Source organism: Chionomys nivalis, chromosome 9, assembly GCF_950005125.1.
Source record: "Chionomys nivalis chromosome 9, mChiNiv1.1, whole genome shotgun sequence".
NCBI classification, from domain to species: Eukaryota; Metazoa; Chordata; class Mammalia; order Rodentia; family Cricetidae; genus Chionomys; species Chionomys nivalis.
The window spans coordinates 43,431,728-43,453,391 of NC_080094.1; the positions used below are offsets into that span (position 1 = coordinate 43,431,728).

The window sequence follows — 21,664 nt, forward strand, 5'->3', positions numbered from 1 at the left end:
TCCCTGATTCCTAACAGCGCCACATCCCCTCTGCCCTCTGTTCTGCACGTTCCGATCTTGCTCTGCTATCCTCCACTCATCTGAGAAGTGCAAGCACCGTTTAAGCAACCCTAACACAGGTTCCCGTTAAGAGATTTTTTACTCTCATTTCACGCGTGAGGAAAAGCTGCTCAAGGAGGTCCAATGGCCAACAAGGGCGGAGCCTGGAGAGTGGAGGCAGACTACTCTGCTCCCTCCCCTTATCCACCCTAGGCAACCTTTCCCACCCTCCAGCACTTGCCCTTCTCTGCCCGCAGGGACGTCTGAGTTCTTTGAGTAGCTACAGGGAGATTTGCTCCTACCTCTGTTGCAGAGTAAAATAACAGGGTCAAAGTTGGTATTATTCAGAGTGTGGGCAAGGTCCTGGAGCTATAGCCCCACCATCAGGTCCCACGCCAGTCACACCCAACTTCAGCCCAAGCGCAAGCTTTCTACGGGTGTCTCAACGCAACCATCGCACCACAGCGGGTGTTGAGACCCTGGGCTTGCCTGCCACCCCAGAGAAAAGAGGAGGGGCATCAAACACATCCAGGCAATGTGGCAGCGTTTAACCATCCAGCCCTGAACTCACAGATCCCAGGCTCTTGCTGCTCTCTGGCGGCAGGAACCGGGAACAGAGACCCGGGGAATCGCACCTTGCTTGCTGCGCTAGGGCAAGGGCAAGCAGAGAGTGGCCGCAAGTCTAGAGAGAGGAAGGGAAACAGCAAGACGCAGCTGGAGCAAAGAGGACTGAGGTCTGGGAGAGCCGAGGAAAGGAGGACAAGGGGACAGTTAGGGCAGAGGGCGGTAGTGGGCACCGGCGGGGACCCCAGGAGCCACTGGACGCGCAGAGCCCCTTCTCCAGCCTGCAACCTTCGCGCGCACGGGCCGCCCCCTCCTCCCTCTCCACCGCCCCTCCTCCGTCCCGCCCCCGCGCAGAGTCCCAAGCGCTGCAGAGGCCGCCGCCAGCACTGCCGCTCCCGTAGCTGCTGCTCGTCTGGACACGCTTGAAGAAGGACTCAGGTCGACCGCCCCAGCCCTTCCCTCCCTGTGACTCCGCAGCCACCGCTAGACCGGTTCACTCGCTCCACCGATCCCGCTGGGACCTTCACGGCCCCGTGACCTCCCCTCCGCTCCCCTGAACCACCGCTCCCCTGAGGTCCCCTCCGCTGCGGAAACTTGGCAGGACCGACGGGACCCGCGCGCGGGCTGGCTCTGGCGCTGCGGCGATGCCCGCGGGCCCTCTCCCCGCCACTTGCTCGCCCAGTGCCGGGGCTCGGGCCCCGACGGCTGCGCCGTGAGATGACTTTCCGAGACCTCCTGAGCGTCACTTTCGAAGGACCCCGCTCGAATAGTAGCACTGGTGGCTCCGGCGCGGGCGGTGGAGCTGGCACGGCTGGACCCGAGGGCCCGGCGGTGGGCGGCGTGCCAGGGACCACTGGCGGCGGCGCTGTGGTGGGAACCGGCAGCGGCGAGGACAACCAAAGCTCCACGGGAGAACCGGGGGCTGCGGCCAGCGGTGAGGTGAATGGCTCAGCGGCCGTCGGAGGACTGGTGGTGAGTGCACAGGGCGTGGGAGTGGGAGTCTTCCTAGCAGCCTTCATCCTCACCGCTGTGGCGGGCAACCTGCTCGTCATCCTCTCGGTGGCCTGCAACCGCCACCTGCAGACGGTCACCAATTATTTCATCGTGAACCTAGCGGTGGCTGACCTACTGTTGAGTGCAGCTGTGCTGCCCTTCTCCGCCACTATGGAGGTTCTCGGCTTCTGGGCCTTCGGCCGGACCTTCTGCGACGTTTGGGCGGCGGTGGACGTGCTGTGCTGCACCGCCTCCATCCTTAGCCTCTGCACCATCTCTGTGGACCGGTACGTGGGCGTACGCCACTCGCTCAAGTACCCAGCCATTATGACAGAGCGCAAGGCCGCTGCCATCCTGGCTCTGCTCTGGGCGGTGGCCCTGGTGGTGTCTGTGGGACCACTACTGGGCTGGAAGGAGCCAGTGCCCCCGGATGAGCGTTTCTGCGGCATCACCGAGGAAGTGGGCTATGCTGTCTTCTCATCCGTGTGCTCCTTCTACCTGCCCATGGCGGTGATCGTGGTCATGTACTGCCGCGTGTACGTGGTCGCGCGCAGCACCACGCGCAGCCTCGAAGCAGGCATCAAGCGGGAGCCTGGCAAGGCCTCCGAGGTGGTACTGAGGATCCACTGTCGCGGTGCAACTGCTAGCACCAAAGGAGCCCAAGGGACGCAGAGTAGCAAGGGCCACACCTTGCGCAGCTCGCTCTCTGTAAGGTTGCTCAAGTTTTCCCGCGAGAAGAAGGCTGCCAAGACGCTGGCCATTGTCGTAGGTGTCTTCGTCCTGTGCTGGTTCCCCTTCTTCTTCGTCCTGCCACTGGGTGAGTGATCCCCTCACATTAGACCTTTCTTCCCTTCTGGCAAGTCCCTTCCTGGAAGGCTTAGATGACCCACAACCTGACAATGGACGCTTATGAACTTCCGGTCTCTTACTGTTATAGAGGGAGAGCAAGGGGCTCTTGGTTCTTCTGGGTTTCCTTTTATAGGTTGCTCATTCTTACCCATTGTAGCCATTACAAACGCTGGCCTTGCTTTAGTTCCTTGGAAATCTGGGCAAACCTCTCCCTGTAACATGTGGTCAGCAGTTCATGCGACCCCCAATTTATGTGATGGGTATGCGATACCCATCTCTGGAAACAGACATGGGGGCGAGCCCCCATGCACTCACTCATTCACCGGCAGCAGACCCAAGCCGATCACCTTGTATATCTCAACAGACACCAGAGACCCTGCTTTCTCCAGTAGGCATTCATCCAGTGGCCCCACTGTGGGAACCCTGTGGACTTTCCCTCCTGAAATCTCCTCTTGTGAGTGGGTTGGAGGAGGGGACCTGGGAAGGTGGAAAGGACAGGATGAGAAAACTGTTAAGAGGACAGTTACTATTGTTTATCATCATCTACAGGGTAAACTAGTTCCCCGTACAAGGGTCCTGCCGTCCTGAGGGAGGCACAACAGTTCTCAGGGGATTCCTCCTACCCCTTAAGCCTGAAAGCCCTGGAGCCTGCCCAGGGCCTGGACCAGCACGGAGGAGAAAGGGGCAACATTTTTACAGCTACCACGGTGACTTCTATTTATCATAGTTGAGTGTGTCGCTCTCCTACAAGTCCCCTGGTGTTTTCACACTACTTGGAAATAAACCTTCCTTCCACAGCCTACAGAGGGCAGCCTTCAGGTTTATTATTGTCTGAACCAAAACAGGTCGCTGTCAGTATTTACAGGAGGACCCCAGGTATGAACTGCAGGATGCCATCAAATGCCCTTCCCATCTGAAAGGGGCTCTTCAGGGAAGGGTTTCCTCCCTCTGCCCTGGCCCTGACCCTCAATGAGTTAGTTCCTTGCCTGTACCAATTTCTGATCTTCTCACTTGATCTTCCCTCTGTCTGGATGGCCCCCAAACCTCTTAGCTAACTCCCAACCTGTGGGTTTCTGCTTAAATGCCCCATTGGCTGGGTGTTTCCCTCCGTCACTGGCTCTCTAGCTTTTCCTTTCAACTGTATCATCACTGAATCCATAGCACCCAGAATGGTGCCTGGCGTATGAGGAGCGATACTGTTCTCCATTGAGGACACAGGCGCTGGTGTCAGGCAGCTTGAGTTCAAATCCCAGCTCTGCCTCTTACTAGCTATGTGGCCTCAGGCCTCCATTTCTTCATCTTTAAATGACAGTGGTGATGATGGTGATAATGCTGACCTTGACAAATTTTGTGAGAGCCAATGAATTGCTGTATATGAATGTGATTGAGGTGTATGTGAATCTCTCTCACACACACACACACGCACACACACACACACACACACACACACAGAGAGAGAGAGAGAGAGAGAGAGAGAGAGAGAGAGAGAGAGAGAGAGATCAGAGATAAAACCCCCACTTAAGAATCATCCAGCCAAGGTCTGCTTTGCGGTTGGATTGGGGATGTGAAAGCAACAAAGTTGAAGACAGGGACAGAGAGCCAGGATAAAGATAGTGCCCCCCCCCCCGACACACACACCCTCTCCAAGGACCAGCCCCATGGCCCTGCTCTGGCTTCGCCTTATGGAACCTGTTCAAGGGCACCTCACTCTCATATCTCTGTGTGTCTAGCTCACACCAGTCTCCACAGGGAATGCTCAGCCTGGGTAGAAAACGCCACCTCTATTTCTACATTTTCCTTTACTTTTAAACTTTTTTGTTACAGAATAATGCACAAATGAAAAGAAATATAATAATATACTGTTGCATATTATACATAATTTAATACTCTAATAAACACTCATGGGCCTCTGATCACCCACACTGAGCATATGCTGAGTTTTCCATATCTACCTTATATCCTTCCTCTTGCTGCATGCACAGAATAGATCACAGTTGATTTCAGTGCCCTGCTTCCTCCCTCACCTCCCCAGAGGTAATGCTGGCATCTATTACTCCCATGTATTTATTGATACCCTTACCACAGACATCCACATTCATCTCACAGCACAGCACTGTTCGTGTGTCTTCAGATTTTGTATCAATGGCATGCACTGTGCGTATCATTCTTCAGTCTGCATTTTTTCCATCCCTTGTTATGTCCTTGAGATGCATGCAGTGTGGAGCCATTATTAGTGCATTTGAGACTGCTGCATGGTGTGTGATCCACTCTTCTGCTGAATATTAGTTTTTTTCTCGTTCTTTTTTACAGTTAAAATCAACACATCAGAACAGTAGAACTTCTTTTTGAGGTCCAGATCACACATCTTCCAGGAAATCATCTCCGGATCTCCATGACCCCTTCCCCTTGTTGGCATCCACTGCTCTTTCTCTGTCCCTTTATCTTTGCTGTTCCTTCCACATGGTATAGGATCCCTTGAGATGTCTATATCTGGCCCCAAGAAGGGATTGCATGGATGTATGAATATGCAAAGCTATCAAGTCGTGTATTTTCAGATATGCATGCCAGATCAAACTCCTGGCAGTGCCTAATCCTGAGGAGCTGGCAATAATGAACAAACAGGACAGGTGCCAAGCAAAGAAACAGATTGTTCCACTCTGCCCTGTATAGACTGGAGGGCAAAGAAGAAGGCAGAAACTACTGTAGAAGCAAGAGAGTGGCCTGGAGGTCGTTGCGGAGGGAAAGGGGCCCGGAGGCCCTGACACTCCCCTTGTGAGGGCTTGTGAGGAAAGAGGTGCCCTTGAGCGAACATTCTGAGCTGCAACACTTTGTGGGGAATGTGGCCTTCAAGGGGCCAACATGTTTTAGCTGGAGGTGTTAGGATAAAGCCTATAGAAGATTTGGCACAGAGGTTGAAGATGAGGGTGCTGGCGGGAGTGTGGGGGTATAGCCTCCCAGGAAGTAGCAGGAGAAGGGTGGAAGCCAGGGATTTACCTATTTAGGAAGAACCAAACAGAATTCAGGAAAGGCAGCTGGGAGAGGTGTGGTACAGCTGAGGACAATGGAGGGACAGCTGCAAGGGACAGCCGTGAGGAACAGCCGAGGAACAGTCGAGGTACAGCTGCGTAGGTGAGAAACCTTCAGGTCCACATGAGTGTGCCAGCTGTGTGTGGCAAGCACAAGCAGCAGACACGGAGGTACTGGGGAGGAGAGACACATGTCCACAAAGTCCATGGTTATAGAAATGAAAACAACCATCCGGCCATACTCTGAGCTAAACTGTCCACCGTGCCCTCATCCACACCTCTCATCTTCAGGAGACCCAGCTGCAATGGAGAGGTAGCTGGTGAGCAGAAACAACAGTCATGGGGTAGCAAGGAACAGTCTGGAATCCCAGAGGAATGCTGGCACAGAGGGCTATAGACTGCTACCTTTCAGCCCCAACATGTAACCCAAGCACGGGGGAGGCTGAAGCAGTCTGTTTAGTGAGACCCCGCCCCCCTCAGCCTAAAAAGAGTAAATATATATTGGTCAAGCCAAATATACCACCAAGGAGGACAACAGGTATACTAAATTGTGAGGCCCCCTGAGGACAGGTGCCAGGCACACAAAATCATAAAGGCCCAAGATACACTACAGATCATCTCATTTATGTCTGCCTCACTTTCCCAGGGCATATATTTCCTAGAGGTAGGCAAAGGTTACTTAACGGAAACCTCAGACATTGCCTGTCTGGTACTACATACAACTCCAGGCAGCACAGGGAGCTGCTGATATCAGCCAGGGTGTTTGTGGACACTGGCAGCCCTTGCCCCGGTGCATGGTCACAGGCCTGTCCCTTCTTCCATGACAGCACACTTCCAGGACAGGACAGAACAGTGCTTCCTGTTCAGTCTCGGAGACATTCCAGGTCAGACTAGGAAGACTACATACATACCCTATGGAGAAAATAGCTCTTGACATTCCTCCCCAGGACAGACACATTTCCGCTGGTCTTAAACAAGTTGGCACAGGGCTAGATGCCATGAAAAAAGTGATAAGAAATTATATAAATACAGTTTCATATAGTCACAAGCAGCCCAAACTTCAGTGTGTATGGGCAAGGGCAGCTGCTATAGAGATGAACACACTGCCTAGGACTTGTCTGAGAAACTTCAAGGTGGAAGAGGGCCGGCATAGGTACACTGCCAGAAGTACATGTGTTGGAGCTTCTGCCCCGGGATACGTGGTGCATGGGTCTGCTCACCCCAAGATCTAGGCTGAGTGTTTGGTAACCTTTCCTGCATAACGTGCATGCCAAAGGGAGGCAGTGGACAGGGCCCCGGGCCCTCCTCAGTGTCTTCAAGGCTGTATTATCTTGCATTTGGCATTGATGTGCATGGCAGGTGCCTCTTGGTGAGGCACAGGAGTAGGGCTGCCCTTGAAAGCTCACCTGCAGGACCCAGCCTCACCCCCTTGCCACTCTGGTGACACTGGCAGACCCTAGCTGTTCATTTCCAGCTCTCTGGTTTTGTGGGGGGGTGTTGTTTTTATTTTTGGGGTGTGTGTGTGTGTGTGTGTGTGTGTGTGTGTGTGTGTTTAAGCAGGTCACCAAATGTCACTGGCTTCTGCGGCTGTTTTATTTTTTGCAGTGATGAGGACTGATCCCAAGCCATAAAAATCCACCCATGAATTACACCCCAGTCCCCATCACTAGCCTCTGAATGTCACCACCCTGGGCAACTCCAGAGGCTCTGACTGAAGTCCACACAGTCCATCCAAACCCCACGACCCCATTCCAGCCATCTGGGAGCCATAACTGGGCCTCTCTTTCATAGTGTTAGCCTGTCTCTATGATACAGAGAACATCTCTGACCCTCAGACTTAGTCCATTGCCTTGTTCCATGCACTATGATGTCGACATTCAGTGCATATCACAGGGTGAGGACAGAGGAAACTTACCACATAGGCACAGTAGAGTAGCCATGTTGGTGGGGTATGCAGGCTTGGCAGACCTGGAATGGGGAGTTAGCGAGTAAACAGGCCAATGAATGAAGCCCATGCAAAAAAAATGAAGAAATAAACCTTTTGTTCATAGACTATACAGCAAGGAAAAACAACAAGTGAATTTTATGGACCTCCTACTGGGTGGAGTAAGCCAGATTGGAAGCATAAAGTGTGTTTACCATTCAAAACTAGGCAAAAAATCTAGCCGATGATAAAAATTAAAATAGTGGTTGCCTTTGTGTGAGAGAGAGTGGGGACAGCGAGTACCAACTGGAAGCAAGTGCTAGAACCTTTTGTGACGCTGGAAATGTTCCATCTCCTGCTTGGGAACAGATGCGAGTATTGTCGCCGTGTTATATACTTAAGGCATACACACTTACATTAGTGTGTGCAAATCCAAAAACCTGGTCGTGTCTGTAAGCAGAGCAGGTGCTCAGGGAACTTGTGCAGGCTGGGAAAGTGAAGAAACCCGTACCTCCCCATTATTCTGCATGCCAGGGTCTGAGTGGCACAGATCAGCCCTGTGTTTAACTTCACTTTGCTTTATTTTATCGGAGTATTATAGCATTTTATAATAAAATCTTCAGTGTGCACACAGTAGTGTTAACTTATAGGGAAAACGCTGCACAGCTGGTCCCTCTCACTTGATCATCATTCTCTGGCATGGTTTCTAGACATCTGCGCTTTTGTATGGTATCTTACAGGTTTTGTGCTTGGCCACAGATTGCCTTCAGGAACCTTTGACAAGCCTTCAGGATCCGAGTGTGTTCTTGCTCTGCAGTCTTACTGGGAATTTCAGGTCCAGCTTGTACTCCCCGGCTCCAGGCCTGGCATTTGCTGTTTCTCTAATGACAATTAGGGTACCACAATGTGAGCTCTCAGCGGCTGAGTGACACTGCTGTCTTATCTGCCATCAGTTCTGGTTCTGGTTCAGGATGGAGCTAAGAAACACAATACTTTTAGAAAACCCAAAACAAACACATATATGATGCCTTAGTGTTAGGGTCACAAGGTCTCCTCCATTTTCATCCCTGGTCTAGTCACTGGTGTGGCACCATTGTCCCGAGCCTGGTCTATGATGTCACCTCACACTCCACACTAGACTGTCCTTTTAGGGCCATGTTGAGCCCTGTGCCCACCTGCATCCTCCCGCTTCATCCTCAGTGGATCTCTGTCTGAATCCATCCGCTCTGTCCTCCTTGGCTCCCATTATGTTGAGCTCAGCCTCATTATGGCTCTCACCTCCCTGTCTCTTCTTTTGCCTCCCATTCCTGAGAGGCAGCCAGTCCCATGACTAAGCACTTCATTTGCTCCGAGCACTCTTAACTCCCTCCCATCTCTTACTCCTGTGCGTCTCAAATCCAGAATTGGGCCCACCATTCTCCCATGTGGTACAATGGTGCTCTGATAGACACATTCTCATTGGCTCTGGGATGGGACTGGTTTGTAGCATCTGCCCATTCCTGTGGTGTAAACAGAATCATCGTGGTCAGTGTCAGGTCATGAAAAACACAACCACTCAGTTTGCAAAGTTCCCGAGAATGGAACAGCTCTCAACAGCCAGTACAAATCATTTAGCTGAGCATGTCAAAGAGGTATCAAACTCTACACAGTCGGTGCTCTGCCCAGGGACAGCCTCGGGGTGTCCTTGGGAGCTCTTGTAGGCTCCTTTTAGCTCTATTTCTCCTAAGTTCTTTCCTTCCTAAGAGGTCTGCTTCTACCACTTTCTTCCTTCCTTCCAGCTTTCTGTATCATCCGTCTGCCCTCCTATGCACAGCACATATCCCTGTCTACAGCTGTCTTAAGATGCTCTCCGCTAGCATGATGGCCTCCTTTGCCCTCCTCCCCCCATACCATCTCACTGGTGTCTTTCCTCACTTATAGCTACTTGTGATACGTCCTTGCCACTTCTTAAAGACTATTCTGAGACCAGTCCTCCTCTTCCAACCAGCAATGCCTCCGCCCACTCTTGCCATACCAGTCCCTCTTCCCCTTGGCACTGTCACCAATAGCAACCCAATAGTCACCCTCCAGGGTGCTTTCAAGCCTCTCCTATCCTGTCAGCTTCTCTCCTAGACTCTCACCATCCCTCAGGTCTTACCCTGCACACCTCTCTGGTGGTACCCTCAGCCTCCTTGGGGGGGGAGGGGTTCATCCCCTCTGAGCCCCATTTAATTTTAACTCCACCTTCCAGACCCTCAGACCGTATTAATTTCCTTTCTTAGCTTAACAAATGACCATTGATTTAATGACTTCAAACAATGAATTATTTTCTGGGGAGGAAGGTCCTAAGTCCTCAAATCAAGGTCCTAGCAAGGCTGTCTCCCTAGAGGATCTAAGGGAAAGACATTCCCTGACCTTCTGCAGCCCCCGAGACAGCCCTGGGCCCTCCTCTGTGCAGAAGTGTCCACCATCCCATCACCATCTGACTCATACCCTCTGCTGGGACCCTTGTGAAGCTACCTTGTGCCAATCTGACTTAACCATATCCGCTGTGGAAGGTCTGGACAACCTCATCCCATCGACTGAACTCCCACCCTGACATACCAGCTCCTCTTCTTGGGCTTGCCTTTCCTCTCCCCTGAGCCTGCTACTTACCCTTTTCCCACATGGAGAGTGGCATCTCCGTACTTTCTGTGGTGCCCACAGCCAGAGCATCAACCTCCTCCACACCCCAACCAGTCATTCTGCCCATTGAGCATCTCTCTCTTCAGCCGGTCTCGTTTTCCCGCTCCCTCTACCCTGCCCTCACCTTCCTGGCAGGAGCTGACCTCTCCCAGCAAGGGCCATGACATCAGTGCTATCAGCTGTTGTGTTGTACATGAGAGAAAATTGACACAGGGAGGCTGAGTAACGTGGTCAAAGTTCCCTGCTCACTTGGTGTAAGGACTAACATTGGAACCCAGGCACGCGGCCCCCGCATCCTTGTTATCACTTGCCTGGACGAGAGACTGGGCTGGGCCAGGGTAAGATATCAATCTCTGGCCACGTTTTCAGTCTTAAATATCACCCAGACCCTCGGCCCCTGCACAAATCCCCCAGGCTCTCTGCCAGATGTCCTTCTGTGCTTACTGCTTGCCATGAAGAAGACCTCAGCATGGTCACAGAACATGGCTTCTTCCTGAGTGGCCTGGGCTCTGAGAGACAAAAGCTAAAAGCCCATGGTCCCTGAGTTAAGCCCTGGGCAAGTGGAAGATTGGCCTTCCTCACTTTGCAGTGATGACGCAGAACAGATGTTGGCCCTGTGATTGGATGATGTACAGGATGCTCAGTGCTGGGACTCCCTCCCATGGCGCCCACTGCCAGGGGCACCTTCTGTTCTGGGCAGAAGCTTCTACCCTGCACATACCCAGGAGCGCAGTCAATGTAGTCCACAGGGGCTCCTGCTTGGAGTAAGTCCAGCGTGACTAGCTCAGGAGTCCCTGGACACACGAGCAAACCCCAGTCACCCAACTTGTCTGAGGCCACAGATCAGAGCAGGGGAGATCAGGAAGGAAGTGATACGGGGGGAGGGGGAAGGGAAGAGACTAGAAATGTGAAGAACTAGAAAAACAGATGAAAAGGGTTGGTAGTTGATGGAAGGACCCACTGCAGGCCTAGAGGAGGCCAGAGAATGTGAGCCTGGAGTTTATGTCCATAGTGAACTCAGAGAGATGCCCTACCATCCCAGGTCCCTCAACCTGTAATGAAGGCCAAGGTTCTCTGCCAGCTCCAGGGGGCCCAACAGTCCTGAGGCAGGCAATGCTGGGGCCCAGAAGAACATCTGACCCATTCCTGATCTATCTCAAGCAAGGAGACTCTGCCAGTGACCCTTCACCATAAGAAACTGGCAGTGCCTCAATATGCCCTTCCATGTCCTTTTAATATATATGGGGTCCAGATCTTACCCAGGTCACCTCTTCCTCACAGCCCGCCATGATTATTCCCAATTCAAAGTCGCCTTGTTTCATTCTCCCCTCACTCAGCCTCCTCTGCAGCCATCTGAACTTCCTGGATTTCTCTCCAAACCCTGGGGGCTTCTTGCTGCTTCCGGACCTTTGCTCATGCTCCTGCCTCTACCCAGAATTTACTTCCCCAAAATGAACGTCTAGCTCACACACACACACACACAGAGTTCTTCTTACAGGTCCTCAGTTCAAGTTGTTTATCAGAGAGGTTTTCTGGCTCTGCAGGGGACAGAGGTCCAGAGTCCCTCGGGGAGAGGGCCGCTGTGAGCACCGGTGTAAGAGCCTCTAAGTGGCCAGCTGGAGAGCTGGGAGATAGGGGTTATCTGGGACTTGCATTCCTTCTGTTCGGACCCTGAGGTGAGAGGAGGCATGAGCATCAGAAGATGGCAGATCTTTAACTCCTAGTAGCTCTCAGCCAGAGAAATAGCATGCATGCTCTTGACAGAGGTCACTAGTGGAGGAAGGCAAAAAGCAGGGAGTGGGGGACACAGTCTGATACTTCATGGCCAGCTACAACTTACTTATGCTCGGGGCAGGCTGTGAATTCTGACAAGCTGCCAAGGACACGCTCCTTTCTGGGGATGCCAGAAGAGGCTATTAATCACAAAGCCTGCCTCTCGGCCTCGGAGCTGCCTGGCCTCTCAGGCTTGGCCTATTTGCTCGTGTCCCTCTCTTGACTTCCCCCAAATCCCAGCAGCTCCTTCTCAGCTTACCCTTCTGCTCCCTGGGAAATAGCACTGCCCTGTATAAACCAGACTGCAAAGAGCCCCTGCCTCCTTTGCCACAGTATGTGTCCAGCTGATGCAGTCAACAACATTTACCTGCTGACCAGACAGGCCCTTTTCTGATCAGCAGTGCCTACACTGAAGGACACTAAGCTAGACCTCTAGTACCACATGGGTGTTAGTCAGTGTTGCCGTCTCTGTGGCAGATCTGAGGTAGCTAAGTGAAAAGGAGAAAGCTTTCTTTTGGGTCACTGCTGGGAAGGCTGCAGTCTGATTGGTTGGCCCATTGTTTGGGGCATGTGGTGAGGCAGCATGTCATGGAAGCAGTGAGTGGCTGGAAAACAGAAGAGGAGCCACACTCCCGGTGACCTGAAATCCTCTAGCCAGTCCCTGTTTATACGTCACCACCTCCCAGTAGCTGCGTGGACTGGGGAATCACACCTTCAACACACGGGCCTTCCGGGGAGCTAACAACCCTCCTGTAAGCCCTTCAGGAAGGCAAGTGGGTACAGCCAAGCCAGATGGATGGAAACTGAGCAGGGGTGAGAGATGAGAAGCTAGAGAGAGGCAGGAGGACCTGCTTGGGGCTAAATGTGAAATCAAAGGAAGGCAAAGGTCGTTCTATGTCTCCCTGTGATGTAGGAGTCTTAGCATATTCTTAATTCTGTGAGATGCCACTGGGAAGGGATAGAGGAAAAAAGAGAAACCATTTTTAAGAAAAAGCATCCCTGCCGCTGTGTTCAGACTGGAGAGGGAACAGGTGGACAGGTGGAGGCTGTCAGGGATGCTGCAGTCATCTCAGCAAAATCGGACGAAAGAGGTACCTGCTGGAGGAGGAGCCAGGCGGAGGGCCCGCCTGCTGGAGGAGGAGCCAGGCGGAGGGCCCGCCTGCTGGAGGAGGAGCCAGGCGGAGGGCCCGCCTGCTGGAGGAGGAGCCAGGCGGAGGGCCCGCCTGCTGGAGGAGGAGCCAGGCGGAGGGCCCGCCTGCTGGAGGAGGAGCCAGGCGGAGGGCCCGCCTGCTGGAGGAGGAGCCAGACGGAGGGCCCGCCTGCTGGAGGAGGAGCCAGACGGAGGGCCCACCTGCTGGAGGAGGAGCTAGGCATAGACAGAGGGGTGGGACAGACTCCTTCAGTAGGGCCAAGCAAAGTAGACAGAAGTCCTGTCCTGGAGTCGCCTGCCCAGGGTGGATGGAGGACAGAGAAGAATAGTGACTCCAGCAGGAAGGGAGAAGGTGGTCAGGACTGGAAGGTGGTCAGCACAGTAGATCTAAGTGAGAAGTAAGCAGACTGGACGCATCCAGTTAGGTGGAGGGTCTGGGCAGCCTTACTATAGCGGAGATGGAAGAAAACACTGGGAGAAAGCTGCCGCCCAGGGTAGGCGAGAAGCAGCAAGGAAGACGGTGGCTGCAGCAGGGTAGGAGACAGGGGCGGTATGTGGAATTGTGCACATAATACATCCCTGCCCCCACCCTGTTACCTTGAGGAAACAGAAGCTGCTGGAGGGGTTTGAGCAGAGAACAAACATGATCAGTTTAACTTTTTTAAAAAAAAAAAAATTTTGAAGGGCAAAACTGCTCAGCAGGTAAAGGACTTGCATGCAAGCATAGGGGCCGATTTGGATCCCCAGCACCTGTGTAAAGGGCTAGACACACAGGGATGTGAGCATGACCTCCCAGAGCTGGGAGGGAAGGAGGACCTTAGGATAGAGCTGGGGGAAAGAAAGCTGGTGCTGTGGGAACTCCTTCTGCTCCTTCAGCCAATAGCCTTACAGACCCAAGTGGGCTGGTATCTTAAAGGCTATTGGCTGAAGAAGAGGAAGGAGTTCCCACAGCAGGAGCCTAGGACACAACCAAGGTCAGAGACCTACAAGTATTCAGGATGTGATTCTGTGGCTCCTGGGTCAGATTCTGGCTGGGTGAGGAATGTGGACACGGGATGGTGGTGAAGGAAATGGCTGTGATGCTGGCAACACGAGTGCCTACTAAGCAGGGGAGGCCGACGCCAGGAACAACCCAAGGCGCTGGCAAATGGTCACCCTATAGCTAAGGAAAAAGAGAGGGAGGGTGTGGGGCTGCCTTGGGCTGTGTGCAGCACCTGTAAGTAAAGAATAGAACAGCTCTAGAGTGTGCTTGCCAAGGACACCCCCCCCCGCCCCTGCTGCTGTGTGGAGAAACCCCTTTGGCAGGTCCTGCCCTTAGATAAGGGTGGTAGGCTGGGCTACAGCAGTCACAAGGAAACAGAGACAGACAGTTGATGATGGGTATAGTGCAGGGTGCAATAGAGAAGAGTCTACAGCCATCAGTACCCACTGCTCTTCAAAGTGAGTATATACATTGTGAGGGGAGGGCTTTGTAAGTCACTCTGCTGGTCAGAAGCGGGTGGAAGGTATCACACAGGACGTTGTCATTGCCCAGTGTGTAGGAAAAGCATCCGGGACAGCCATGCATAACAGCCCAAAAGCAAGAGTGGGGATCCCATCACAAGCAGAGCACAGCCAGAGGGTAGAGTGGTCACATAGCTCGTACAGGGACATACATTAGACAGAGAAAGTTAGAGCAGGGCTGTGGCACTGGGAACCTATGGAAAGGTGGAGACTACAGCACACAAGGAGGTAGAGGGCAACACACAGTAGCCTCCTTGTTAAGAGAAAGAAAAATAAAGAACTCCTAAGGTTTTCCCAGCTGGACTTTGTATCTACAAGAAATCAGAGGACAATGTTCAGGATGGGAGAGTAAGCCCACTGGAGCCTAGGAGGAGGGTGCCCTAGTGCTGAGAGTAGCCCTGGCGCCAAAACTCCCACATAACCTTTGAGTCTTTCATAGTTTTAGTGTGTACTATGTTACTATAGCAAAACAACTGAGGTTAATTACCTTATAAAGAAAAGAAACGTATTTGCATCACAGTTCTGGTAGCTGGGAAACCCAAACAACATCAACATCAGTATCTGGGAAGATCACATGGAAGCATCACAACATGGAAGAGAAGCAAGAAGGGGGAATGACTAGGTACAAGAGGAACAGGTGTCTGAGGTGGCCTTGCCTTATACCTCGCTGTCGTGAGAGCTAGTCCAAGCTCACAAGACCTGGCCCACTCCTACAAGACAGCACTAATCCATCCGTGAAAGTGGAGCCACCACAACCCACCTGCCTCCCACAAGGCCCCACCTGAGTACGCACTGAGGATCAAGTTTCCAGGGCACCTGTGACAGAGCTGATGCTCTGAGGGATAAGAAGACAAAGCAGTTGGTGGGCCCAACAGCTATCTTGGGCAGACTAGAGGAGGGTGGCAATGACAAAGAAGGATTTGTCCACTGATGCCTCTGCAGCATCGTCCCTGACGAGTGCCCATTTTCAGGGGTCTTTAGACAGTTCTCCATCCCACACATATTGTGCAACAGGGAAGGGCGTGCCTACACCCCTTCAGACCCCAGAGATCGTTGCAAGGTGTGTGAGCTGCAGAGAAAATATGGAGAGGAGGGATATTACAACAAGAGGGAGAAGTGGAGGTGGCGGCTGGAGCACCATTCCAGTAGGGAGAGGCGTGGTCCTCGCTGGCCTCTGTGGTCCTCATCTAGGACCATAATAGGAAAAATCTCCCAAGACCTGCTGCCCCTGGAATCTTCAACCTGCAGCACAGGTTACTGAATTTTCTAAGCACACATTGGTCAGAGAGTAAGAATTGGTTGTGGTGGAGGCTCAGAGACCACCCATCTCCCTCGGACTTTCAGTTTACCCACTCCTGAGCGCCTGCCTGCATCGCTTCCCCAGGGGCTTCCATAGCTCATCCATCATTGTAGGCAGAAAGTGGGGAAAATGGATAGCTGGAGAAAGCAGCTGGAGACTGATGGGAATGAGTGGTAGGTACCCACATCCTTCCCCATTAGTGGGGAACCCCCCCCCCAGATCCCCTTTGGAGTTAAGCCTCCGTTCCCCACATTAGCAACTGACTTACTGGCATCCCCTCCCCCTGTGTTAGCACCTACCCAAGGTGTTTGCTCCCAGGCTAAAGACTTGCACTTGAACCCTGTCCCAGAGCTTGCCTCTGGAGGAACTCAAAGTCAGACCTCCAGGGAGGCAGAGGGCAACTGCCAGGGCTGGAAGGCTGCCTTTGAATCCTAGCCCCTTTGTGTGTGAGAAATTCCCCGTGCCAGAAAGACTCTGGACAAGTCGGTTGTGCATAAATTAAAGCCCCAATGTTTGCAGTACAGACTGGGGCCGTACTAAAACATGTCATGTTGTCCACACATCTGAATAAAAGCCAGGCTGGCAACAACCGCTGGAAAGGATAGCCCACTGATGTATCATCCACGGCTAAATAGAGAAGACTGTAGTCTGAGTCAGAATGTTATTGCCAGTATTTGCCCTGACTTTGCAGCCCTTGAGGGATCCTGTTCTTGAGGGCCATCTTCCTGCAGGGTAAGGTCCTTCTGGCATTTTCTAGGGACTGCCTGAACCCTCTCCCAGGGGAAATCAACCTTTCTAAACCCCAGCACCCACAAACCCACAGTATTCAGTTACTGTTTCTGACCGTTCTCTAGATATAGTTGGTAGGTTCCCCTCCCCAGGCTGTGGGACCCGCTCTGAAAAGTCAGAGGAAAATACTGGAGGAATGAGCAGATACCAGGGGTGGGTGGGTGGGAGGGCTGGTCAGTTGATTTGCTTGCAGACCTAGGGATCAAACTCAGGTGCTCTCCAGTGTTGCCTGAGTTCTCTAGCACTTACCTATACTCCCAGCCCAACATGTTTAAGTTAAAATTCTGCTAAGCACTGAGCCCTGAAATCTATGAATCGGCATGAGATCCCATCCAGGGGAGCATTACTGTCTCCAGTTCACAGAAAAAGAAAGGGAGACCTTCGGTGGTGGATCAAGTAAGCTGCTGAGGACCACAGGAGCAAGATGTAAGAGGCTGGGCTGTGTGATGGGTGCTGCCCTCCCTCCTTCCACCGTCTCTCAGAACCAGGAACTGTTTCCCCATGTAGTTAGTAGATGACCTGCAAGGCTGTTAGCGAGGGGGACAGAGTGCCTCTACCCCTGGGGAGGGGACATGCTATCCTTAGTTGGAGGAATCAAAGGCAGAGAAAAAAACGTAATTTTTCAAGGAACGCCACTCCTAACCTTCTGTGTCTGGAATGAAGCACCTGGCCCCAGCTGCTGCTGAAGAGGCTGGGGAGACAGTAGCTTCTGGACTGCAAATTATACTCAGTCCCCTTTCCCTGAGAGTGGCTTCCTTAGAATCCTAGGGGACACGGGGTCTTAGCACCCATCCTACCTGCCTGGTGTTCTGTTCCCTCATCCCAAACCATGCGAGAAGCATTTCCTCAACACTTGCCCTGCAACAGCCCCACAACCCCGCAATTTAACAGCCGTGGGGAATGCACTCTTGAAGCTTAATTCTGAGCTAGCTCTCTCTCTCTCTCTCTCTCTCTCTCTCTCTCTCTCTCTCTCTCTCTGACTCAAAAATACCCATGGCTCCCGACTACCCATAGAGTGAAAGCTGAGCCTCATCCAAGGCCCTCCATTATGGAGCCCCGGTGAGGTGTCATGAGTTCATTCTGCAGCCGCTGACTCCATGCGTGTCCGGTCTTGGTTGAGTCTGCAGTGGTTGGGCGGTCTACCTCGTTGCGTGACTCCTCCACAGTATCCAACACTGGGCAAACTTTGCTTGCCCCTTAATTCTGGGCTTCTTTCTCTTTGTGCTTGGGCAGTAGGGAACACAGACAGAGTGCCATAAAACACCATACGAAAGATGGCAAATGAACTCATTTTGTATATATAAAAAAAGTCAAAATATTTTTACATAGGGGCTGGAGATATGGCTCAGCAGTTAAGAGCACTGATTGTTCTTCCAGAGGACCCGGGTTTAATTCCCAGCACCCACATGGCAGCTCACAACTGTCTGAAAATGCAGTTCCACAAGATCTGACACCTTCACACCAATGTACATAAAATAAAAAAATATATTTTTTTTACATAAAACTTGTAGCCGAATTATGCTTCCACAACAACACCTTAAAGAACAAGAAGTGCAGCCGGGCGGTGGTGGCGCATGCCTTTAATCCCAGCACTCGGGAGGCAGAGGCAGGTGGATCTCTGGGAGTTCGAGGCCAGCCTGGTCTACAAGAGCTAGTTCTAGGACCGGCACCAAAGCTACAAAGAAACCCTGTCCCAAAAAACCAAAAAAAAAAAAAAAAAAAAAAGAACAAGAAGTGCTGGGGTCTTCTAGAGAGTGCCCTTTACAGAGACCGGGGGAGGGGTGCACAAGGAGATCTCCACATAGATCCCAGTAACTGGGCTCCATAGGGAAGACTGCTGATTGAGAAATTGCAGCCGCGCGTGGTTTGGTCTCACTCTGGTCAGGATTTGTTGCCTGTGCTCAAACAGCTATCAGGTCGGACTCAGAAGACAGGAAGATGATTCTTTTTTCGCCATCTATGTTCACAGAGAAAGACCCCCTTGAGAGCTCCTACCAGTGACTCAGCTTCAGTGGTAGGCAGCTGTCAACCTCCCAGCTACCGACATCCCTTAACTACCCGGGTCTCTGTCCCTGCAGGTTCTCTGTTCCCGCAGCTGAAACCATCAGAGGGCGTCTTCAAGGTCATCTTCTGGCTGGGCTACTTCAACAGCTGTGTGAACCCGCTTATCTACCCCTGCTCCAGTCGCGAGTTCAAGCGCGCCTTCCTCCGCCTCTTGCGCTGCCAGTGTCGCCGCCGCCGCCGCCGCCTCTGGCGCGTCTATGGCCACCACTGGCGAGCCTCGACAGGCGAACAGCGTCCCGACTATGTCCCCAGTCCGCGAGTCGCGCCCCCGGGAGCTCCCCTGGCCCTCACTGCACACCCAGGCCTTGGCTCCGCAGACACGTCCGAGGCGCAGGCTCCGGTCTCCGGGCGTCGAAAGCCAACCTCCGCCCTCCGGGAGTGGAAGCTGCTCGGGCCGCTGCAGAGACCCACGACCCAGCTGCGCGCGAAGGTGTCCAGCCTGTCCCACAAGATCCGCTCTGGAGGCACACGTCGCGCGGAGGTTCCGTGCGCCCTGCGCTCGGAGGTGGAAGCAGTGTCTCTAAGCGTTCCCCAAGATGGGGCAGAGGCTGTCATCTGCCCTGCCTATGAACCAGTCGACTACAGCAATCTCCGAGAAACTGACATTTAAGGACCGAGACCCAGCCTGGGAGATGTGCTGGAGCCAGGAGTGAGGTGCGTTGAGGGATGCTGCCTTTGGATCCAGGATCTGGGACCGGATCACTTCGTAGGTGGTGGGTTATGGCGCCCCCTGCTGGACTTAGGTGCCCAGAGCTCTTCTGGAAATGAGACTGCGGGATTCACTCTTCTCATCCAGATTCAGAAACTGCTTAGTCAGCTGCTCCTGAAGTCTAGGCAGAAGACTTTAGGTGTGGCCACTCGCCTTGGGGAGGAAGAGGTACAGATTCGTACTCTGCTGCTCCCAGGAAGATCATCAGTGGACACCGATCTGCCACCCGGAGGAAGTCAGTGGACCTACCGAAGGACCTGCCATACTGCGAGCTTTGGTGGCATATTGGTTGCCCGCCGTACAAATCTGTTGTTTGTCGCTGTAGGCCCAGGGCCTCCTCCCCACGTTCCTAACCTGTATGCACCCTTCACCTGGCTGAGCCCTCACTATTTCCCCCCAGGGGCCTTACTGTTTACACTCTGTACATAATTTATTGTGCCTGTCTGTGCCGATCACTTCTCACTGGGATTCCAGGCTGCCGACAGGGGAGAGCCAGCCTTATTTATCATTTTGAAACCTATTTATTGGTAAGAGTACCTATATTTTGTTCAGACTGTGCAAACTGTCCATCTTTGGCCTGTGATTCCTATAGAGCCTCCCTCTTCTGAAACCCTAGACCCCCGCAGGATAGTCTATGCTCAACTGCCTCTCGGATAGTTGCTGCCCTTTGGGGATTGGGGGAGGGTAGAGGTCAGAAACATATTTTAGGAGTTGGTTCTCTCCTTCATCCTCGGGGGTCACTATCCTTTGGTCGTTGTCCTTCGGATCGTTTAGCAAGGCTAAAGGACTTTTGAGCTTTGTTGGCTTTTAAAAGTCACATAAGCACAAACTTTCTTCTTGTTAGCCTCCCTAAATATAACTGTGATGCTCCAAGGGCCTCGGGAAATATACTGACTACCAGTGCAACTGGTAAGACAATGCATAAAAGGATGTACACCCAAGAAGACAGGTCTGTGGATGTGGAGAAAGCCCACACCTAGGAGTCATATTCCTCAGCTCTGAATAAGGCATACACCCCACGATCGTAAGCAGTTCATTCCCTCAAAAGAAAATACCAACCACATTTATCCAGCCTGCGTGGGTGTGATAACTGTGACCAATGGGCCCATAGAGGACAGCTATCTAAACAAAGCCTCAAACTGGAAGAGCCGGTTACTGGCTCCAACATGTACAGGAAGATGGCTGTCCTCGCTAAGGGGGGCAGTCTGCCTGAAGCATCACCACAGCGCTAAGCCTTCCGCGATACTCTGACAAGGTTAGAAGGGCTTAGAAGGAAGTGGTTTACAAAGTGAGCTGGGGTCTGGGTTTTGAGAACCTGCCTCCCCTAAGCATCCAGATATACAGGAGCAGTTATAGAGGTACTGGGAATACGCTACGTACTCAAAATAAAATGCTCCCATTGTACCTACTGACCTCCTTGAGGCTAGGGGACAGGTTTCGCTATCTTCTCACAGAGGTGGGATCCATGGGTCAAGTCAGAAAGAGTGAGTAAGCAGTCCCCAGTCTCAAGTACTTGAGCATCGACCTCTTGCGTAGGGGTGAGCCAGGTTTGCTTCAAAAACTAGCTTAGCTTTTGGGGGACCCAATTGATGGGAGTGGGGGTGATAGGACTGAAAACCCACTCAGTGTTTGCACCAAGCGTGATAACCAGCTTATGACCAGACCCCTGGGCACACTGCTGCTCCCTACAGCAGGAACCGAGTGTGAATGGCTGTGGAAGGTTGCAGAGCCCAGAGACATCTCTTCATCAGAGGCCTCCAGGGATCTTGTTCTCACAGCCAGTACAGCATGGCCGCTGACCTCACTCCTGGGACAAGACAGGATCACGGCCGAGAGAGATGGATGGAATAGTGATGGGCTGGGGAAGGGATGGGGGCAGATAGAAGTGATGTCAGGAAAACCTGAGAGAATGCACAGTTCCTTGGGTCCTTGGGTGCTTCAGTCCTTCAGCCCATCCTACACATCTGACTATAAATGAAATGCGTGCAAGACATGAGGCCCTTGTCCTCCCGTGACCTTAGAGGATAAGGCCTGAAGGCATCTAAGGTGGGGAAGGGATGATCCTGAGAGGTGACAAAGACTTTAAAAAACACAGCTGTTTGTCTAGGTCCTCATGCCCATCCTTAGCCTCCTTCCTGCTTCCTACCCAGGGGCCCTAGCTGCCATCTAACCACTCACCTCTCCTTACTTCCTACACCCATGCTCAGCCCCATGTTAAAGGCATCTGCTCTGGAGCCCTGCTTCCCTGATGTGCAGTCTGATGGAACTAACTCCTGTTCATTCCTGCTTCCCGTCTCCTTTCCTCCTTCCTCCAGAG

The 21,664-nt window shown here is 52.6% G+C and overlaps 1 protein-coding gene across 1 annotated transcript; it reads left to right on the forward strand.

Annotated features, from left to right (window-relative positions):
• Window positions 1–350: 350 nt before the first annotated feature.
• On the forward strand, window positions 351–20,737 carry Adra1d (adrenoceptor alpha 1D). Its single transcript, XM_057781913.1, has 2 exons — window positions 351–2,413; window positions 18,653–20,737. The coding sequence occupies exons 1-2, from the start codon at window positions 1,321–1,323 to the stop codon at window positions 19,246–19,248; spliced, it is 1,689 nt and encodes a 562-aa protein (XP_057637896.1). The 5' UTR covers window positions 351–1,320; the 3' UTR covers window positions 19,249–20,737.
• The last annotated feature ends 927 nt before the right edge of the window (window positions 20,738–21,664 follow it).

Bases quoted from the DNA above. Each gene is read 5' to 3' on its own strand.
- Adra1d (XM_057781913.1), top strand. From the start codon at position 1,321: ATGACTTTCCGAGACCTCCTGAGCGTCACTTTCGAAGGACCCCGCTCG. The intron at 2,414-18,652 runs GTGAGTGATCCC...CTGTCCCTGCAG, and splicing joins CTTCTTCGTCCTGCCACTGG to GTTCTCTGTTCCCGCAGCTG.